This window comes from Mobula birostris, unplaced genomic scaffold (genome assembly GCF_030028105.1).
Source record: "Mobula birostris isolate sMobBir1 unplaced genomic scaffold, sMobBir1.hap1 scaffold_739, whole genome shotgun sequence".
Taxonomy (NCBI): domain Eukaryota; kingdom Metazoa; phylum Chordata; class Chondrichthyes; order Myliobatiformes; family Myliobatidae; genus Mobula; species Mobula birostris.
This window is the reverse complement of record NW_027278457.1, coordinates 60674-83198: the sequence shown is the minus strand read 5'-3', so window position 1 is coordinate 83198 and position 22525 is coordinate 60674. Positions and strand designations below refer to the sequence as shown.

The following is a 22525-nucleotide window of genomic DNA, read 5'->3' as shown; positions in this document are numbered from 1 at the left end:
GTCCACAGTTTACTCTTCTCCATAGATGCTGATGTCCACAGTTTACTCTTCTCCATAGATGCTGATGTCCACAGTTTACTCTTCTCCATAGATGCTGATGTCCACAGTTTACTCTTCTCCATAGATGCTGATGTCCACAGTTTACTCTTCTCCATAGATGCTGCCTGGTCTGCAGAACTCCTCCAGCGTTTTGGATTTCTAAAATCTGCAGAGCTCCTCTTGTTTGTGTTTGGACTAATCCTAGTCAGTGTCAACGAGATGTTTGGCTGTGCCAACACAGAACCGACCCTGGACAAAGAACAAGCGAATAATGGTTGAAAAGGACAGTGTTACAGAAACAGACACTTGATAATTAATGGAACAGGGGCTCAGTTAATTTTGAACTCATGCAACTGGAAAATTGGAGGATCTCTCTAAACAAACGCGATCGGGGATATTATTGTTTATACAATTAGAAAGGTGATGAGAGTAGTGGCAGTTTGTATTCAGATATTACATACTCCAGACAAAACTGAATTGAGGAATCAATCTGAATCATTCAGTGGTTGGTCCGTGATGTCAATTAATGTTCATCGTGAGAGGGTGATATCTAAATACAAACTCTAAATGTAAGCTTGGTTAAGACGGGTAATAGGTAGTGAGGATAATCCTGTTAATTGTATAACCATGACTCCTGGCATTAATGGAGGCTAAATCTTTGAAGGGAATTCTTTGCGATAGGGTTGACAAATATTTGTAGAAGCATAATTAGAGACAGTCAAATGGTTTTGTGAGGGGAAGATCATGCCTTACGCATCTGAATGACTTTCCTAGGGGTTGACAAAACAAAGGCTAGAGTGGTGGACGCTGTGTGTATGGAATTGAGTGAGGCGCTTGACAAGAGCCCCTGCAATAGATTCACCCAGAACGTCGGGAGGCATGGGACTGATGGAAACTCAGCTGCCTGGGTTTGGACTTACCTTGCCCAGTGAGTATGGGACTGGCAGTAGGTGGGGAGTTTCCAGGAGATCTACTTTTTCTCATATTTGTAAACAACTTGAAAGAGGAAGTGCATATGTGGGTTGGTAACTTGCCGTTTGAAGCTCCACATAGCATAGCGCTTAGAATCAGACTATTCCAGCTCGGGGCACTGGAAATCAGAGCTCAATGCCGGTGTTTTGCTGGAAGGAATTTGTACTAAATCCCCGTCACATTTATGGGTTTTCTCCCAAGTTAAAAAAGGAAACAAAACTTAGCGATTAGGCTAGAGTAACGTTGAGGTTGCTGGGCGCTGCGGCTCATTGTTCCTCACTTCATCTCTAATTGAATCAAGGACACCTATGTGCTGCAGCTGTGGATAGTGTAGAATTTCATCATAGGTTACAATGGGACGTCGACACGGTGTAGAGCTGGGGTACGATGTGATAGATGGACTTCCATGAGTAACAGTACGAGCTGGTACATAATAAAAATTCAAACTGGATTATAGAGCACAAATGGCAGATTTTATCGCAGTGTGGAGGATCAGGGGAGTCGTGCTATGCAAGTCTATAGATCCCTCAAAATTTCCAAACAAGTTAATTGAGTAGCTAAGGAGGTTTATGGCTTAAGAACTGGCAACTCCGGAAAAGTGATCTCACTATTACTTCCCGTGTCACGGGCTTAAGAGGGAAAAGATGCTAAGGAAGAACAGGTAAATGTGTGGCTAACAATTTGTGCAGGAGGAAGGGCATCGTATACACATATTATTGGGCTCTCTTCGAGGTTTGGTGGACTGGTGTAAGAACATTGGTTTTACACCTGCATTGAAAGGGAGTTGATATTCTAACTGGCAAGTTTGATGTATCTGCCCTGGCATTAACATGTGGCATGTGCAGGCCTGGTCTTGGGGGTTGGGCGGGAGAGTGGGAAATGGAACTGCAAGTGAGTAAGTAGGATTGAGTAAAAGGTAGAGACGAGGTCAAGGAATGCCAAAATGAAGTCCAGCCAGGACCCCGTTAATGAGCCCGGTGTCTCCGAGGGGCTGAAGTGAGGTTATGTCAGTAAAGGTGTGTAACACTTAAGACAGACGTGCTTAGAACCTGGATTAGTACGTGACAGAGTGAGCCAGATATTGCAGAGCTCTGGTTGAGAGAAGGTCAGGGCTGGTCGCTAACCATTCCAGAATTCAGACGATTCAGGCAATCCAGAGGGTGGCGGGGGCGGGGGTGGTTCTGCACTGCTGATCAGGCAGAATGTCAGAATGTCCCAGGTCCGAGATCACCCCAAAGGCTTCATCAGTAACACGATGCAGGTAGAGCTCAATAATAAGGAATGTGCAATCGCTCTGATGGTGCTCTACCTGCAGCCTGTAAGAGAGAGCAACAGACAGGTCGGGAGGTTATGGGCTGATGTAAAAGCAATCATGCAGTTATTGCGGGTAAATAATCACTCCAACATTACTGGCATTCCCTTATCCCTTGAGGATGGATGGGGCTTTGTGGTTCAGATGGGTCCTGGGATGCTTCCTGAAAGAGTATTTAGATGGGCGACCAGGGAGGGAGACGGGCTTGACTTAGTAGTATCAGTAGTATAATTCTGGAGCTTCGCAAACAGTTTTTGATAAGGATAAGACTGGAGCTGCAGGCGGATAAATGTAAATTCGGTGAAGGATAATTACAGTAGAATTGGACATCGACTTGCAAACCAAATTATCCCCAAACTAGAATCATTCCAACCATTCACAGGATGACAAAATATGTGTACACCCCCAAATCTGCACACTCCTCTCATACAAATGTGCACCTCAAATCCAGCGACACCCCCAAATATGTGTGTACCCCCAGAACTGAGTGAAAAACATTCTAAGGAACAGGATATATAAGTCAATCGTTATATGGTAAACTGGATTTTCAGATGACACCTGGATTTGGAGTGTGAGTGGACAGCGAAGTAGGTTATGAAAACTTTTAGCGTGAGTGAAGCAGCTGGAAAAACGGGCTGAACATTTTGAAGTTGGAACTTAATGTGAAATTCCATCGAGATGGGATCTAGTGTGAGCTGTTGCACTTTGGCAGGACCTACCAGGGCAGGACTTATACAATTAGTGGAAGGTAACTCAGATGTGCAGGAGAGCAGAGGGTTCTGAGAATACAGTTTCAAAATTCCTAGATAAGGTCATGAGGAGAATCTTTGCACACATGCCTTCATATATCAGAGTACCGAATACACGAATTAAAATGTTATGTTGAAGTTGTGTAAGACGTTATTGAGGATCAACGTGGAGCATTATGTATAGTTCAGATCACATATCTGCAGGAAAGAGATCAATAAACTTGAAAGATTACAGAGATAATTTATAATGATGTTTCAGAAATTAAGGGGTTGAGTCAGAAGGAGAGAATCAATAGGCCTACTCTCTCCCAAACTGAGACACTCTCCCCTCAAGTTAGGTGAGACTGGAACAAGAGTTCATATTTTAAAGGTGAAAGTAGACCACGAGAGGAAACTTCTTCACTCAGAGGGCGGTATGGACGTGGGATGAGTAGCCAGAGGAAGTGGTGAATGCAGGCTCAATCACAACATTTAGGAAACACTTGAACGGGTAAATGGATGGGAAGTATATGAAAGGCTATGGTCTTAATGCAGGTCGTTGGGACTAGGCCAGAAAACAGCTCGGCAGAGATTGGAAGAGCCAGAGAAAATGTTTATGTGTGTGGTGTTCGATAACACTACATCTAATCCCGAAGAATCCTCTCCAGTAAGTTTCATACCCCGAAGTGTGACTCAGAAGTTGATATTTTCCAGGATAACCCATCCACTTTTATGAATAATGGAATACCATTTATCTCCGCTTTTTGGGTATCTTGCTAGTAGCTACAGAGGAGAGGTCCTCAGAGTTCTAATCTCCAGCTTCTCCAAGTAATCTGCAAGTATATCCCGCCTGGCCCTGGAAAATTATCCACCCTAATGCACTTTAAGAGACAAAACACTACCCCTTAGAGGTCCTGTACTTAAACAAATTTAAAAGACACTGTTGGTAACTACAGGATAGAAAAGGTTCAATCAACGACTCTTACAGCAGGGAAAAGTCCCTTCAGACCCAATGCCTTGCGACTGAGATGTACATTCAGGCAAATTTCCATCCCAGAGCAGACGGGACAAACGCAGGCAGATGGGAATGTTTTGTATGGCACCTGAACGCCACAGAAGGGGTGGGCCGAAGGGCCACTGTCAATGCTGTAATGGAAATTTTGTCGCCGAAAGGTCGACTCTACTCCTCTCGATAGATCCAGCCTGACCCGCTAAGTTCCGTGAAAATGCTGCATTCAGCTCTGGTTAGCATTCTATATCAATGATACTTTGTGCTGGAAGACTGCAGAGGAAGTTGACCAGGACTGGGGCTTATGTCATGGGGAAGATCAGTATGTGTTGATATACTGTGTTGATCTAGAAGGGGGCTTGGGATCCCAGTTCATTACTCTCTTTAGGTGCTGCACAGGGTGAGGGGTTGCTGCGAGCGGCGTAGGGCCTGCTTGTCTTTAGCAGTCGAGGCACTGAGTTCCAGGGTCAGGTAGTTATGTTGCAGTTTTATAAATCTCCAGTTTAACCACATCCTAAGTATTGGATTCTATTATTGGAAAATTGTGGAGGTTTTGAACTGAGAGTCGAAGACCCTTAACAGGATGCTTCCTTGATAAGGAGAGATTGGACAGGCTTGGGATATTTTATCTGGAGCGGCAGAGGCTGAGGGAGGCCTGATTGAAGTTCATAGGAAAATGAAAGGCACCGACATCGTGGACAGCCCGTTTGTTTTTTTCGCTGAACATGAAACATGAAATAACTAATACCAGAGGGCATGTACTTAAGATGAAAGGCCAGCGAAATCAGCATAGCGGTTGTTGTCAGATCTGCGCCTGGACGAAAGGAGCAAAAAATCAAGCAGCTTGTAGGATGGGGGAAGAGGGAGAACGAGCCTCTTGTTGGATTTGGAGTAGGCGAGAGGAGGGGAGCTGGGAAGCCAAGAGGAGATGGGCAGTGATTTGGCCACCACTGCCGGCCCACCAACTGGAGAGTGCCGTGGTTAAGGGTCGAAACACTCTGTGAAGGTTGGGAACCACCTGATGTCATCTGCTCCTGGCTGAAGGCTACGGTTACCTTATAAGGTAACTGGAGAATGCACCCTAACAGGTATATGTAACAAGGTGAAAGGGGGAAAACTACTGGCGAGAGAATTTATTGGGATAATGATAATGTGTGACTGATGAAAATGGAGCATTATGAACTGTAAATTCAGAATTGCCGCTCTCAGAAATGATTCTCACGTGGCCACGGAAAAAAAAAAGACATTCAAATATCTGAGTCCACGTGTTGTTTTGTATTCTCCGACAATATCACTCTTTGAGTCCTAACGTGATTTGACTTGGCCTGACTAATTTGGCGAAGAGGATGGGACCCTTTAAATGCGATATAGTGAACCCTTGACCGAGAAATTTGCCCCTCGGACTGTGCCAGACAAGGTGTCCCTCACCAGCCGGTGATCAGTGTACCTGCGTTCGGGTAAGAAAAAGAAGAAAACTGCGAGAAGGGACAGGGAACCATGAAATTTAAAACTGCTTTAAAATAAAACTGATCCATTTTGGGACCCAGCTGTTCACTGTTATAATCAATGGATTTACAAGTGTATAACTGAGGCGCGCGAATGTTGCAACATCTGTTAAGTACACTTTAATTCTGAAAAGTGTTGGGTTACCGTCCTAGTAGGTTGATGGACCCCTCTAAAGGTAAACCGGCGAGAACGGAGCCTCACGAGCGATGCCCAAGTGATCCTAAAATGAAATTACCGGTCAACGATACCACGATGTAGAATGTCGAAAAGTACAAGACAAGGAACTTGCTGGTTTCCTGCAGGATCGCCCGCTGATAAGGTTTGTTTGAGAACAGGGGATAGCATGTACTCTGTTACATTTTCTAGTGAGCCATATGCTTGGAGTCAAGGGTATTGGATTTAAGGCGGTGCTTTCGACTTGCTAAAAATGAAATATTTGACTTCGATTACATGTTGTGGTGTTCTAACAAATGGGACACCAACAACTTACAACTGAACGCAAGAAAGAACCTATTTCTAACAAATGAATCATGATTTCGAGGTGGCGCTCTCTGCGTCGGCTATTGTTTCCGCCGAGGTGCCGGGTCAGAACGGTTCCCCGAATTAACACCTATTAGTCGGGAACAGACAGGTCAGAAAACAAAATCAAAGGGAACAGGAAAGAAGCAGTAGATAACTCTACTGGGGAAGATATCAGTGAGTTTCCCCGAAAATTGTGGGGAAAATCACAATTGTAAAGCCCTGGATCGCGCCTGTGGTATAGAATACCGTTAATTAATCTCCTAACCCGCTAAGACAACCAACTGGCTCACACAAACTTGTCAAGTTTTCCAGCTCCTGCCCGGGGATTTGCGCGCACTCCTCAGTGTTACATATGGAAATTCTTGGGGAGGGACACACAGCAGGTTCTCCAGTCCCAGACAGACGCCCGAACGTGACTGGAAACCAGGTCGGGCGGGCGATGTAAGACAAGCCATGGATCGCTAAGGTAATGGAACCCATTTTAATGACGGCCCGACAGCACGGGGATTTTTGCGAACTTTCCCGAAGTCTACATATAAAAGGCAAATCCCTTTCGGACATTATAGCTCGTTTTAAGGATACCTGGTAGTCCAATGCTGGCAAACTCCTAGACCATCAGAATACCCAGCTGGCAGTGTAGACTTTTCTGAACTGCCTCAGACCTGAGATTGCCCAGTCCTTTCAGTTAACTAATTTTAATTGACAGACCTAGCAATTATTATTAAAGTTTCTATAAATGAAACATTCTTGAGATTTTTCACTCCCCACCCCACCCCCAATCGGTGTGCAAATATATTTGCCAACATACCCCTAAATTTGTGCATATTCCTAAATCAGCACGCACAACAAATTCCTTGTGGAACCCCAAATCTGTGTCGGCTTCCAAATTCACGCAACCCACAAACTCGCTGACATCTCCACATGCACATTAGATTATTCTTGAGCAAAATAATTTCAAACAGATCACAATCTATCTGCTTCCACCTTATAAAACAGTAAGAACAAAGTTCATAATTGAAAGTGCTTTAATTAATAAAATATTGTAAGTAAAAGAATGTTGAGATTTGTCACAACTCCACATACAACGGCTCCCACAAATCCGTGTGCAGCCCCACTTGCCTGTGCACCCCCATGTTTTTAAAATGTTTCTTCTTTGAAAATAAAATGTGCGTACATGGGTGTCAGCTGGGTTGGTGGTGCATACGGTCTAAGGGTGCTTACGGATTTGGGGATGTCGGTCGATTTTGAGTTGTAACGAATCTCAAGGTTATTTCATTGAGAGGTACTTCATTAATAAATACACATTTAATTTTCATCTCTGCTCTCACTATGATTTTTAAGATGGAGGTTGCTACTGAGTGGACTATTTGAAATTATTCCTCCTCTGGGATAAGCTGATGTGTATCTGGAGGGTGTTGTCAGGTTCACAGTGAGCAGCGATATGGGTGTCCATCCGTACTTGTGAGTGCATCTCGATTTGTGGGTCTTGGTGGATTTGGGTTAATGACAAATGTCAAGGTTGTTTCGTTTAGAGATACTTTAATAAATAATGCACTTCAACAGCAAACTTTGTTCTTGCTATTTTCAATGTGGATTCAGCCATCTTGTGAAAAAGATCGAAATGATTCTCGCTCCGGGATAAACAATCGTACTTGCAGGAACGCACTCGTATTTGAAGGTGCACAGACATATGGAGATGTTCACGGTGAGTTTGAGTACACACGGATCTGGGGATTTCTCAAGGTCTTTTCGTTTATAGATACCTTAATAACAGATGTACATAGAACTTTGAATTTGTTGTAGATTTTTGAAAGTGGACACAGATATTTTGTGAACTGTTAGAAATGACTCTTGCATTTGGATAACCTAATGTTCATGTGAAGTTATCTGCGGGTTTGGGATGCATATGGATTTAGGGGTTCGCACTTGTTTGCTGATGGGCGCAGATGTGGGGTCTGATATGTCTAATATGGAGGTGCACACGGATTTTGGGTAACACCATATTTGGGTGTATCGGCCGATTTGCAGTTGCAGGTGAATTTTCGGATGGGTGCGGATTTTTATCATGGAAACAGTCATCTTCTGAACGGTTTGAAATGATTCCTGCTCTGAGTTAATGTATTGCCGATGTTGGAGTTTCAGCCTGTTTGGAGTGGGTACTAATTTGTGGAGTGCTCTGATTTAGGGCGGTGTTGGCAAATAGGGGATTGCACACTGGTCAAATGATCCGAACAGATTCAGTGACGTGACCACCAGTATAATGGGGCAGTCTGATTCGCGAATGCTCGTTGATTTAGGAGCATGCAGATTAATATGGGGATGTTTACGGATTTCGGGTTTCTCACAGAGATGTGGTGCTTGTGGATTTGTAGTGTGACGTATCTGAATTTTGTTTTATTTATAAACACTTTTGAGAATCAATGCACTTTGAAGTTTCAACAGTATTCTTGTTACTTTATGGCAAACAGTTTGCGAACGGTTTGAAATTATTCTTTGACCCGGATACTGTTCAGATCATGTGGTGGGTGTCAGCGTGTTTGGGATCCGCACTCAATTGGGGATTGCACAGAGTTAAGGTAAAGTCAGCATATATACGGTGCACAGAGTTTTTGGGGGCTGCGCCTGGATTTCGGCATACATGCAGATTTAAGTGTGTGCTCTGCCTCGGGGGTACACACGGATGTGGTGATATGCGCAGATTTAGAGCGTGTTGTCGAATATCCAGCTGCACACAGATTTGTAGGAACCCAGAGATTTGGGTTGCGTACGGATTTTTAATATCGGAATGCCCCCATTTTCGAAAATTTTTGAAATGATTTCTGCTCTGGAATGATCTATTATGGGGTTGCAGCGTGTTTGTGATATGTACTTATTTCCAGATTGCGCAGACTTAGAACAGAGTCCGCTAATATAGAGATACACACCGAGTTGGAAACGTTCATTGATTTAGGGGTGTGTAGGCCAATATGGGGCTGTTTATAGAATTCGGGCTTCTAACGGATCTGTGGTGTTGGGAACAGAGGGAGCGAGAGACAAGTGGTGTCAGAATGGGAACAAGTTGATCTGAGGTCGGTGTGGTAAGTTGTAAATGAAATTGACGAGCTCAGCGTGGGTGCAGGAAGCAGCACCAATTCAGACGTCACTGGACTGACAGCACCAATTCAGCCGTCAATGTAGGGCATGAACGGGTTGTTTCGGGAACACAAGCAATCTCGCAGGAGAATGGTCTTGAACCTGGACTAATGTATCTGGGCAGCCAGAAGGATTGCAAGGTGGAACTGCGGTGTAAATTGGATAAGTAGGCCAGAGATGAGAAGATAGGCCGGCGAATGAGGGACGATCATAGCAGCTGTATAATCGATAAATTATGTAATTTCCGCTTGGGAGGTGTGAGTGGAACAAGGATATCGCAGGGCCCAGAGGAGCAAAAATTGCCCACAGTGGATAGAACTTCAGTGGTTTCAGGTCGAGCGACACCGCAACGTCACGAGTTCGTCACAAACATGAGAGAGAGCGGTGATTTTACCACAGTCTTTAACTGCTCCCTAAAATTGGTCTGCGTAACGGTGTAAAGGGCCGTGTTCGTGCAACAGCTCAGAAGCTGCAGAATGGCGCCCAGCTCTCGCAGCGAATCAGGTGGGCGCACATACGTGGCAAAAGCATACAGCCGATTCCACGCAGAATACACGGTGAAAGGTGCCCACAGCAAGATGAAATTGCCCGAGAGGATCAGCAATAAAACGAGGGATTTCCTGCGTTTCTCCATCTCTGGGTCTCTGGCACTCTGTCCGTTGCCAGGAAAACTGAGTCTCCTGCGAGCTCTGCTCGTGACTGAGATGTGCCTGGCGGTGAAGCCATTTGTCAGCAGAACCAGCACAAATGGGAATACAGGGGTGAGGATGTAATAAAATAGTTCAATTTGAGTCACGATAAATAAATTCAAATAATGCACTCTCACCCTACAAATAAATGGAACAGCTATCCACGTGTAGTACCCCGAGAGTGAAAAATACCAGTAAATATTCTTTAAAAAGCCAATGGCACTCACTGTCCCCAAAACCACGGCCGCAGTTTTCCCGGTGCAATATTTTGTTTTCAGTTTCTGGCAACAAATGCCGACAAACCGATCAATGGTGAACGTGACGGTGAACCAGACCGAACAGTCGGTGACGGTGTAAATCAGAGCAGCGTGGATATTACACCCCTTGATCATTGAGCGGAAGAAAGCACCGATTGGCATGTACGTAAGTGGAAACTTGCTCAGTATCAGATCCAGGATAAGAACCAGCAGATCCGCCAAGGCCATGGCAACCAGGTAGCAAGTGACAACTCTGGAGAGGCCGCACTTTCTCCGAGACAGGAAGAATATGGTCACCATGTTCACTGCGAACAGAGGAAACAATCAGGGTAAACTCATCTTAAACCGAACATATAACATGTGCCCATGATAGAAATGAGTGTACCTGATCGCTATGATTATATTATTCCGTCAGGTACACTCATTTCTATCATGGGCACATATTATATGTTCGGTTTAAGATGCGTTTACCCTGATTTTTTTTTAATTGTTTGCCAGTGAACATGGTGACCATATTCATCCCCTCTCGGGGAAAGTGCGGCCTCTCCAGATTTGTCACTTGCTACCTGGCATCGAAACAGAAAACGAAGAACACAGATAACAATGGCTGATGATTGGGAAACTTCACACGAGCTGAGGGAAAAGGAGTTGAATGATGCATCTGCGGAATCTGCGAAATCTCATCTGTCGTGAAATAAGTGTCCGTGACACCCACTAGGTTTAGCTGAAGCGCAGATTCCCGTCCCTGATCGTTAGCAAATTTGGATTTGCAAATAGAGTAGCAGTCCAAAATCTCACTGTTGCACCTCTCTTCCTGTTTTCCGACACTGAGGGAGTGAATATTACCTTGAAATCATACCACGAGTCTCTCCGTCTCCTTCTTGTTTCTTTTGCCTTTACAATCGTATACAATTCATTAAAGTCTCTAAAATTCATTATATTTTTCAGCAAGAATGAAGGTGATTTGTCACCATAATAATACGTCATGATCAGTATTTCAATAACTTCCAGTGGTCTTTCCTGTTTTCCGAAATGTGCTACTTTTGAGCACCGTCAGATGCAGCTGGCATTCAAATATACATTAACGATCTTTGCATTTTATAATTTTTGGATCCCAATCGGAAAATACGTTTTACGAACACAGTGGGGAGAAGGATGGGCAGAGACAGAAGAGGGAACTAGTACGGCAGACACGTCCGAAGGTCTTAAAAGCTGAGGGACCTGGTTAATGTTCAGGGAGTCCCTGGAGTGCAGACGACAGTCACACCAACCGGATTAGCCACAGGACGACTGGGGCATTGGAAAACAGTTTAATTGCAAGGGAATCTCAAGTAGGATGCAACTTGATTCACAGCACATATTCCTGAGGCGAGGATAGAGCGAGTGGAAAGGGGGATCAAAGCGGATTATAAATGTAATGTATCATCCTCTCAGTGACGGGCAACAGTTGTATGCAAGCTTACTCATCAGAAACTTGTCCATTGCATCCAGAGCATTACTGAGACAATGTGACCAGAGCACAATTTCCATGATGGTCCATGTATTTCCCTTCCAACACCTTCTCTACATAAACTATAATGGCCCTGTTAATTACGCACCTATAATGCTTCGCTTGAAAACGCCAATTATTTGGCCTCAGCACCGTTCTGTGGCAATGCGTTCCACAGGCACACTGCCTCTGGCAGTAGACATTCTTCCTCAGCTCTGTTCTAAGGAACAGTCATTTATTGGGAGGCTGCGCTCTCTGGTCCAATACACTGTTGGATACATCCTTTGAACGACGGCTCCATCTGAACCTTTCAGTTACCCATAACCTTCCCCAGTTCCCCTACCCCGTCCTCCGCAATCCCCGCGAATACAGGCAATGACCAATCAAACACGCCTCATACGTTAAATCGTTCCCCCCCCCCCCCCCCCCCCATGGATCATTCTCAGAAATCTTCTCTGGATCATCACAACTGTAAGAAAGATTTCCTTAGACAAGGGTCCTCGGCTCAGTCAATTATCAATGTGCATAAAGCAAAGACTTGCTTCCAAGTGGGTGTGACAGCAGCATTAATTATTACTATTATGAGAGGTACACGAGAGAAGGAAAATGTGCAGTTAAATGTTGTTTCATAAGTTATCTTTGGAAAGAGACTTACCAGGAAGAGCAATGATGGCGAGGACGGGGAAGAAAATCACTTGAATGGTGATAAACACATTCATTATTGGAAAATCTAGCGTTATCCAATCATAATCTGTCAAAATAATTGGAACCATCCAGAAGAAAGTTTTCCAATTTCCCGTTATATTCCACGCCGTTCTTCCCGAATTTTGATCCATGACAGAACGAGCCAGTCTGTCCTTATTCTCGCTCACAGTGCCACTCCGGATCTCTGTTCGTGGCAGGAGAGGCTGCTCTCGCTGAAACTGGGGGAACTGAGTGAGAAGGACTCTTATTAATAAGAGAGAGAAACTCTCCGGTGACGTCAACAACCTTTCCTGAAAGGACCCTAATTAGTTTCCATGATTGTTTACCCAATAGCTGAGGAACAAATGTGTAGATAAGTGTTGCTGTTATTATATATATCGGAATTACAAAAAGAAATCTCATAACATTTCGGTCGACTTAACTAAATATAAAGGAGAACAAAACGGTCCTTAAATAATAAACAAATATAAACATTTTACTTAAACATCGAGTATAAGGAAAGTAGAAAACTGGTCAAAAATTGCACTTGATGCTTCTTTGGTGTGCATAAAATGAGACACACAAAGCAGTGGTTCTGGAACACAGCGACATTAGCTTGGATTGTGGACATTTTATGATAGAGAAAACGATTTTCGCCGTTTTTGCAAACGTGAGCTGATGGTAGGCGGGAGTAGAGAGTAGACAAGATCGGCAGACATGTGGGGGGGGGGTGGAAAGCAGAGAGTGAGAGAGAAAGACAGAAACAGAGACAGCGAATTATGGAATTAACTATCGGCAGCTGGGTTCCCTCCAGCACTATATGCATCAGATCACTGACTGGTCGATAAATATTCTTTGCACACGGTCTTTCTGTGCCTTTACAAGTGGCTGATTCGTATTTCCCATGTCATCCTGATACAGTAGTATTTTAATAATTTTCAGCAAGTGTATAATGTCTCACTCTCCTGCGAATTCCTAATCCTGTTGAACCAGAAATGAGCAAGGAAAAAAGATATTTTCCTTACAGCCCATAACCGTACCAGTATCCCATACAAGAGGCCACGCCGTAGTCATACAGAACCATTAAACGGCAGCTGATGCTGTTCCGCTGGGTGTAAGGCGTCGGTGTGATAGGAAACGCTTTAATACAGGGGCATCGGCATCTTTCTATGTAATGACTTTGTATTTACTGGCAAGCAAAGATAGTCCTGTAACTCTGCACAATTTACCCTCCTTTGAAGATCTCACAAGAATAAACAGCCACCATTGCTCCAAATCGGTTATTCGATTTATTTTATTATTCGTTTTTTCCGTCTTTACTCGGTTCCTTGGAATGTTTCCGCTCACTTGAGCAGTATCCGCAAACATATATTATTTTAAAATCTTTGGAAACAAGAATTGTTTTCATTTTCCCCAGACTAATATCATAGCATATCTGTGAGCCTGCAAAGGTGGAACGGAATCTGGTGAAGCACATCTCTTCTTGACTGTTGTTAATCTCTGTTGCGAGTCGCAATGACCTTAAAGTTTAGAACTGTAGAAACAGCGAAACGGGCAGTTTTATTCGCATTGGTCATCGCAATAAATGTGAGAGACAGGCGTTTAAATCTGTTAAACGTTTAACTAAAGGTGTATAGATTATATTGAAACATATTTCTTCATCACACAGAACATCAGACCAGCACAGTTGTGTAACGTTCTGTAGACCATTGCATAGCAAGCGTCAACTAAAGATTATTAGATTCTCCTGTCGGCGCCATTGCGTCCAGCCACGGAATACAAGCGGCACATGATGATGTTACTTCAGGTACTGTATCTACTATTCAACTGAACAGTGACCAGATTTAAACTTGAACGTAGAAGTTACAAATATCTTCGGTGGAAGTTCAGTAATTTACATTAAGCCTTACGGACGTGCTGCCCTGTGCAACAAAAAAACTGTTCCCTTCTCCGGTCTGCTCGGAGTGTAACCACGGCCCGATGTAATGATAACAATAAAACACAGCGAGCATTCTTCCCCAACATCTTGAGTGTTTACTGATATTCTTGTGTAAAATGAATTATATGATCTTAATGTTCATGTGCTAGAAATCCCATTAATGATACCAAAGCTGCGCACTTTTGTATCTTGCTGAAGACAACTGTTATATTTGCTTGCATGGGATCCGGCACTAACAGTTAAATGTATAACGAATGTTGTCACACTTGCCCTTTGTAACCGGTGACGATGCGATCAATAGTAATTGGACATCATCTTTGGTCGTATAGTTCTGCTGAGTGACGTGTTTACGGACAGACTTTCGCATTGTCAGTGATGATGTTGGAGTGGCAGCGACGGTACTAGTGTCAAACATAATGAAACTGGGAAAGCAGCGCAGTTCTCTGAGTGGACAGTAATGGGACTGGATATGCAGTGAAGTTAGCACTGTGGGCAGGGATGAGGGATTTGATCAGTTGGGACTCTGTCAGTCTGGTCAGTAATGTGTCTGGTTCTGCAATGATAAAAGAGGAATAGATTATTTCCCTTAACCATCAGGTTTCTGAATAGATATTGAACCTATAAATTCTCCCTCATTACATGTTGTTCTCTTTTTGCATGAACTTTATTTAGCAATGTTTTAAATATTATCTTCTAACTGTAATTTATAGTTTTTTTTACTATGTATTGCAATGTACCGCTGCCGCATAACGACACATTTCACAACGTGTGCCGGTGATATTAAACCTCCTTTCGGTTCTGATTTTATCCAGTCAGTTATTCGCTTCTCAGATCCGCAGCTGCTGTATTTTTTGCTGCGTCCCGTCCATTTAAGAAATAGATTACGGCCGTGATAGTTGTCGCGTTCCGGAAATGCAAACAAGTTGTCTGCTTCATATCTGGTACCCTTCTCAATCTACTGTGAAATATTACACTTGTAAATGTTTTGCGTTTACCCTCTACCACCAGTCACCTGACTCAGTACGTTCCAGATTCCTTCTGACATATGGTTGGAAAAGTTGTTCCTCAGATCCCTCTGTATAAACAATCCCTTTACACAGCTCTATTATCTAAGTAGTGTCCCGTCTCGCACGGTGAGAAAGCTGTCCGTTTTAATTTTTCCACCACCAGATGTAATGAAGAAGATGCCAGTTATGATTTATCCCCTGTATAAGTTTATGCTGCACGCGTGAGGGTGGCAATGATCAACGTGTTTGCCACCAAATTACATTACTGCGTTGTTCAATCTCTTCGCTCCGTCGTCCGAGCTGTAAAAACAAGTTATATCTATGTTCTTTTTATACTTTTACCAATCTGGTGTGCAGTGACTGATCGATATGGAAACCGGACCAGATGTATATCCGTGAGACCTGACGTCGAATGGGGGAACAACTTGCCGGCCATCTACGCTCCGTCTGACAGAACAAGCGGATCTTCCAATGGCCGCCCACTTTAATTTCACTTCCCATTCCCACTCAGACATGTCCGTCAATGGCCTCCTACACTGTATGGATAAGGCCAGACTTACTTTGGAGCAACAACATCTTATATTCCGTTTGGGTAGACTCCAACCAGATGGCATGAACATCGATTTCCCAAACTTCCAGTAATACCCCCTTCCCTCCCCTTCGCCTTCATCATTTCCCATTCCCTTGTCCGTCTCTCATGATATTGCCTTGCACGCCGTTCGCTCCCCTCTGGTGCTCCTCCCTTCACCACCCACCCCCCGAACTTCTCTCTTTCTTCCATGGCCTTCTGTCTCTTTTACCAATCAACGTCAGAGATCTTTGCATCATCCCTCCCCCTCTAAGTTTCGCCTATCGCCTGGCGTTTTTCTCTGCTCTCCCTCACATTTTCAACCTATTCCTCAGCATATTCTCTCTTGTCCTGCCGAAGGAATTCGGCCCGAAACCTGGACTGTACTTTTTTACCATAGATGCTGCCTGGACTGCTGAGTTCATTCAGCATTCCTCAGCACTACTTGCTCCTCCACCTATCTTCGTATCATCTGCAAGTGTGGCAACAAAGCAGCCTATTCCATCATCTAAATCATTCATATACAGGATAAAAAGAAGCGGCCACAACACTGACCCCTGCGGAACACACGTAGTCAGTGGATCCTTTTATTCGTAGAGCTGAGAGATGAATTGGGGACCCCGGTCAGAAATAATGTCAGAGGGAATCCCATGAAGACGGAAGACTTGAGGAATAAGGATGTCCGTTGTCTCACGGGCTGTAGGGAGTTTGGGAAGGGCTACGAATTGCACAGCTTTGGAGAAGCGGTCCACCACGGTGAGTACAGCAGTATTCCCATATGAAGGGGGTAGTCCAGTGACAAAATCCAGCGCAATGTGAGACCAAGGGCGACTAGGGATAGGTAGGGGACGAAGCAACCCTGCAGGTGGGGTGGGAGTATTTTCCGCGGGCACAAACAGAGCAGGCAGAGACACAGGAGCGAGTGTCAGCGTTCATGAGGGCCACCAGAAATGTCTCTTCAGAAAGAACGGAGTTCGATCGATTCCGAGATAGCAGGTGAACCGGGAAGTATGCCCCCACCGGAGAACCTGAGACCGAACAGCGTCAAGCAACAAGAGACGATTGGAGGGTCCATTGCCTGGGCCAGGTTGAGTCCGTTGGGCCTCTTTGACTATGGAATCGATCTCCTAGGTGAGGACAGCCACTACACAGTTTGTTGGAAGGATGGTCTGGGGGTTGGGACGACCCTCCTCGGAGAAGTAGTGACGGCAGAAAACATCAGGATTTCCGTTCTTGGACACCGGTCGATAGGTGAGTGTGAATCTGAAACGGCCAAAAAATAATGCCCAACGGGCTTGGGGTTAATTCAGGCGTTTGGCGGTTTGGGTGCTCTTGCGAAGTTCTCGTGGTTTTTCCAGATGATGAGTGGATGTTCCGCTCCCTCCAGCCAGTGCCTCCACTCCTCAAAAGCGAGTTTGACGGCCAGTAACTCCCGGTTCCCCACGTCATAATTCCGATCGGTGGGGGATAGACGGCGAGAAATGCAGGCGTAGGGATGGAGTTTTCAGTCTGGGCCGGAGTGTCGGGAGAGGACCGCTCCCACTCTAGAGTCGGAGGCGTCGACATCCACAATAAATTGGCGAGAAGGGTTTGGTTGGACGAGCATGGGAGCGGAGATGAAACGTCTCTTCAGCTCCGAGAAGGCAGCGTCCGCTTCGGGGTCCCAGTGAAAAGGGATCACAGGAGAGGTGAGTCGAGTAAGGGGCGCTGCCACCCGGCTGTAATCCCTGATGAAGCGACGGTAGAAGTTTGGAAACCCAGAAATCGCTGGAGTTGCTCGAGTGTCGTAGATTTTGGCCACTCCGCCTCCGCCCGGATCTTTTCGGATTCCGCCCTCACTTTCCCGCTCCCGCTGATGTACCCGAATAAATTGACAGACGGGACATGAAACTCGCAGTTCCCTGCCTTAATGAATAGTTTGTTCTCCTAAAGCCTCTGGAGAACCTGACGGATATGGTGGATGTGTTCCTGAAGACATCGGGAGACAGATGAAGATGTCGTTCAGATCAACCAGAACAAAACGGTTAATAAAGTCCCTAAGAACATCATTTATCAGGGCTTGGAAGGCGGTGGGGGAATTGGTGAGACCGAATGGCATGAGCAGATATTTGAAATGACCAAGACAGATGATAAACTCATTTCCCTCCCTTATCCTGACCAGGTTGTAGGCGCTCCGTAGGTCCAGTTTCGAGAAAATGGTGGCTCCGTGAAGGGGTTCGAGAGCAGAGTTGATAAGTGGCAGGGATATTTATTCGTTATGGTGATGCTGTTCAGGCCCCGGTCGTCAATGCAGGGCCCAGCGAGCCGCCTCTCTTCTCCACAAAGAAGAAACAGGGGAAGCTAAGGGTCAGATAATGCCGGCCACAAGAGAGTCATTTAGGTCCATTTCCATTGCTTCCCCTTCGGGCCGGGACAGGTTATACAGCCGGCTGGTGGGTAGGGGGGCTCCGAGCAGAAGCGCAAATGCGCAATTGTAAGGGCGGTGTAGAGGCAGGGAAAGAGCCCGTTGTTTGCTAAACACTTCACCCAGATCGTGATACTCTGCTGGAACCTTGGATAAGTCGGGGGTTCAGAGGCAGACGAGGTCGCGGTGACCTCCGCATGGGAAAGAGCCGATTGTGGACAAGTGGAGTAACAGAACGGACTCCAGCTGACTTTCTTCCTAGTGGACCAGTCAATTTGGGGGTTATGGCGGCTTAACCAGGGGTACCAAGAACTATCGGAGCTTGAGGAGAGGAAATTTAATTGAATCATATCTGTTCCCTGTGGTTCCCGGAGAGAAAGAGAGGCAGGGGTGGTGTGCAATGTGTGACTCGGGCCAGTAATCTCCCGTCCAGTGCCCGGGCTTGGAAGCGGGTACTCAACGGCTCGCGAGGAATTCTAGCCCGGGAAGCTATGTTTTCATACAAAAGGTTTCCCTCAGCACCAGAGTCCACTACTACTGACAGAGGCAGGGCCTGTTGGTTGCAACGTAAAGCAGCTCGCAGCTGCATCCGTGTTCGGGGAACGGACGGGAAAGTTGTCTGGCTCATCATGGTCCCCATTTCTACTGGTGAAACTTCCCTTTTTGGCCGAAGGGGACCGGTAGCGCGGAAGTGGCCGGACTGGCTGCGATATAGTCACTCACCGGCTCTCAATCTCCTTAGTCGTTCTGTGGGGGAAAGGCGGTTTCGTCCCAGCTGCATGGGCTCCTCTCCCAGAGTAGTGGAGACGGCGGGTTGGGAGCTACTCTAGAAGCAGCAGCAGAGAGGTTTTATTTTCTTCTGACGGGAGGCGGAAATGCCTCCCGTCAGTGGCCAAATGTGGTGGAGGACCCGTTTGTTCTTCATGGCGTTCTCGGAGACGATTGTCCAACCAGGTGGAAAGGGAGATCAGGGAATCCGGGCTGTCGGTGTCATCTCTTGCCGCCAACTTGTTTTTCACCATGTCAATGAGACCGTTCCGAAATACGTTTTGGAGTGCCTTATTGTCGGCCACTAACGTCCGGAACTCGACGGAATATTCGGCAACGCTGCGTGAGCCCTGGCGGAGTGTGAGTAGGCGCTTAGCCGTATCTGTACCACGGACGGAGTCGTGAAAGATCTTTCTCATTTCCGCAATAAAGGTGGAAAAAAGAGCAGATATCCGGTTGATTGTATCAAACAGCTGTAGCCCACGCTAAGTCACTTCCCCGCAACAACCCCATGATATAAGCAATCTTTGACGTATCCGTGGAGTACGTGGATGACGGCTGCTATAACACCAAGGAGCACTGCAGAAGGAAGACCCGGCACTTTCCCAAATCCCCAGCGTAGTGCTCTGGTTCAGGTACGTGCGGCTATCTTGGTGGTGGTGTTGCTGATGCGTTGGGTGTTGGCACTACAGGCTGTCTGGGCTGGTTAGACAGAGTTCCAGGAGTGGGTAAAATACGCGGCCCACCTGGTCACCGATCTTCGTTACGTCAGCAGGGAGAACGGACGTTCGCCATGACCTCCCGGAGGAGTTGATCATGCAAACCCAGTTGGGTTCCCTGGCTGGTGAGGTCTTGTTGCAGGGTATTCGTGTCTGCTTCGTCCATAGTGGCCAGATCTTTCTGTTGCAACGAATGAGGAGATACAAGCACGGAGATTTAGTTAGGATGCAGACGTGAACGGCAAACAGGAAGGAGAGCAGGAAGGCAGAAGACGGACAGAATTTATCTTGACTCAGAGCGTAGAGAGAGAAACGGCTGACAAACTCTTCTTAGCACGGAGAGACGGAATTACGCAGGCAAGCCTTGGTGCCGAATTAAAACCTTAAAAGACTTATTTTGACGCAGGGAGGCTGGGTTTCACAGGTAAACCTCTGAACTGGAGTTGAACTTAGAAAACTGATCCTGACACGAAGAGATTCAGTTTCACAGGTAATTTTCGATACTGGGGAAAACCTAGAACATACAGCCTTAAGCGTCCGGGAAACGTTATTTACCACACACGCAAAACCAACAATCTGGCAACTACTGGTTGTAACGCCGGGGTTCTTATGCTGCAGGTCCTGATGGAAACCAGGTGTGCCGTCATCAAAGAGAATTAGGAGCAAGTGGGAAACTAACGGTCGGAACTGTGGCACTATCAAAGGAAATTAGGAGCAATAGGGAATTTACGATCCGGACCGTGACATGCACGTTGTATCGAAAGGAAAGGCATAGCGCGCTTCTGTTTGTACAAAACTAAAATCTAATCATTAGAAAGAGAGTACATCGGGTCAGATGATGTTGTATCTTTATTCGTAGGGCAGAGTAAAATGACCCAGATGGGAGTTATATAAAGATCACCAAACAGTGGCTAAGATGTGTGAGATAGAAAATGCATGGCAAAAGTGTAGTGTTACCGTAGACATGAGGTATTTCAATATGTAGAAAGATTGGGATATCAGATTTCCCAAAAACGCTTCCAAGAGGAGACATTTCTAGTATGCTATGATATGGCATTTTCGAGCGGCTGGTGGTTGAGCTCATTTGGGGATCAGTTATGATGTCGTGCAGTGAAGAGAAATTGATTAGATAGCTTAATGTAAAGCAACCTTTACGGTGGTAAATATGGAAGATAGGTATTATTGATTCCACAGGAAATTACAGATGTCACATTCATATTACAAATGCTCAGATACACAAACATTAGAGGAGAGGTACGAAGGAATAGAAGTAAATACCTCAAAATATAAAATTTCCAGGAATTATAAGTCAAAGATGACAATATTCGCAAGATTTACAAGTTTACACTGATAAGATGGTAGTGCAAGGTTTGCTGTGAATTTATACAATAGTGGTGCACATTCACACAGTCCAAATAATAAGCGACGGTAAAATTGCATAGTATTGCAGTCAGTGTCCGCTATACCTGGGAATGGTAAATAGTGCTCAAACTGAGCTCTGTCGAACAGAGTTTAACAACAGTCTAACAGTAAGGGACATTCACTTGGAGAATTGTGAGCAATTTTGCGTCCCTTTCTTATAAAGATATGCTGACATTGTGGAGGTCAATCAGGATGATTCTGCCTTTGAAAAGCTTGTCATATGAGCGGCATTATATGGCTCTAACACTGTACTGTGTAATTCAGAAGAATAAGGCTGAACCCCTGCCTCAGCAAGGACCCGTTGCAATTTGCCTATCGCCACAATAGGTTTTCGGTAGATGCCATTTCACTGGCTCTTCATGCGGCCTCTGACTACCTGGACAGCACAAACAACAAAGATACTGTTAATCGACAATATCTCAGCATGTAATACCATCACTCTCACAATCCGGATCGAAAAGTTGCAGACCCTGGGCCTCGGTACCTCCCTCTACAATTGGATCTTCGAATTCCTAACTGGAAGACCACAATATTTGCTGATTGATGATAAAATCTCCTCCTCGCTGACGATCAACACTGGTGCGCCTCAGAGTTGCGTGATTAGCCCACTGCTCTAAAATCTTTAATGCTCAAATACCGTCTATCAATTTGCTGATGACACAACCATTTTCTGGTAGAACCTGACATGGAAACGAGAGGGCGTTCAGGAGCGAGATGTCCCAACTGGAAGAGTGGCGTCGTAGCAACAACCTTGCACTCAACGTCAGTAAAACGAAAGAGCTGATTGTGGACTTCTGGAAAGGTAAGACAAAGGAGCACTTTCCAATCCTCAGAGGGATCAGAAGTGGAGAGAGTGAGCATTGTCATGTTCCTAGGTGTCAAGATCTCTGAGGATCTAAACTGGTTCCAACATATCCATGCAGTTATAAACAAAACAAGAAAAAGACCATACTTCATTCGGAGTTTGAAGAGGTTTGATGTGTGAACAAGTACAAATGCAGTTTAAAAAAATCCTCTTTAGATGTACCGTGACGCGCATTCTGACAGGCCACGTTGCTGTCTGGTATGATGGTGGGGGCTTGTGGGGTGGTGGTGCTGTGCTACTGCACAGGACCGAAAGTCTCTGCAGGCGGTTGTAAATCTCGTCGACATCATCTTGGGTACCAGCCTAACAAAGTACCCAGGACATCTTCAGGGAGCGGTGTCCCAGAAAGGCAGCGTCCGGTATTAAGGACATCCAGCACCCAGGACAAGCCATTTTTCCACTGTCACCATCCAGGAGCTACAGAAGCCTAAAAACACACGCTCGGTGATTCAGGTAATTTTCCTCCCTTCTGTCATCCGATTCGTAAATGGGCA

General features: G+C 45.4%; 1 protein-coding gene across 1 annotated transcript; it reads right to left on the bottom strand.

Annotated features, from left to right (window-relative positions):
• Positions 1 to 9572: 9572 nt before the first annotated feature.
• Positions 9573 to 12491, bottom strand: LOC140193720 (probable G-protein coupled receptor 139). Its single transcript, XM_072250884.1, has 2 exons — positions 12311 to 12491; positions 9573 to 10471 (listed from the first exon to the last, which is right to left on the bottom strand). The coding sequence occupies exons 1-2, from the start codon at positions 12489 to 12491 to the stop codon at positions 9573 to 9575; spliced, it is 1080 nt and encodes a 359-aa protein (XP_072106985.1).
• Positions 12492 to 22525: the final 10034 nt, after the last annotated feature.

Bases quoted from the DNA above. Each gene is read 5' to 3' on its own strand.
- LOC140193720 (XM_072250884.1), bottom strand. From the start codon at position 12,491: ATGGATCAAAATTCGGGAAGAACGGCGTGGAATATAACGGGAAATTGG. The intron at 10,472-12,310 runs GTAAGTCTCTTT...CTCTGTTCGCAG, and splicing joins CGCCATCATTGCTCTTCCTG to TGAACATGGTGACCATATTC.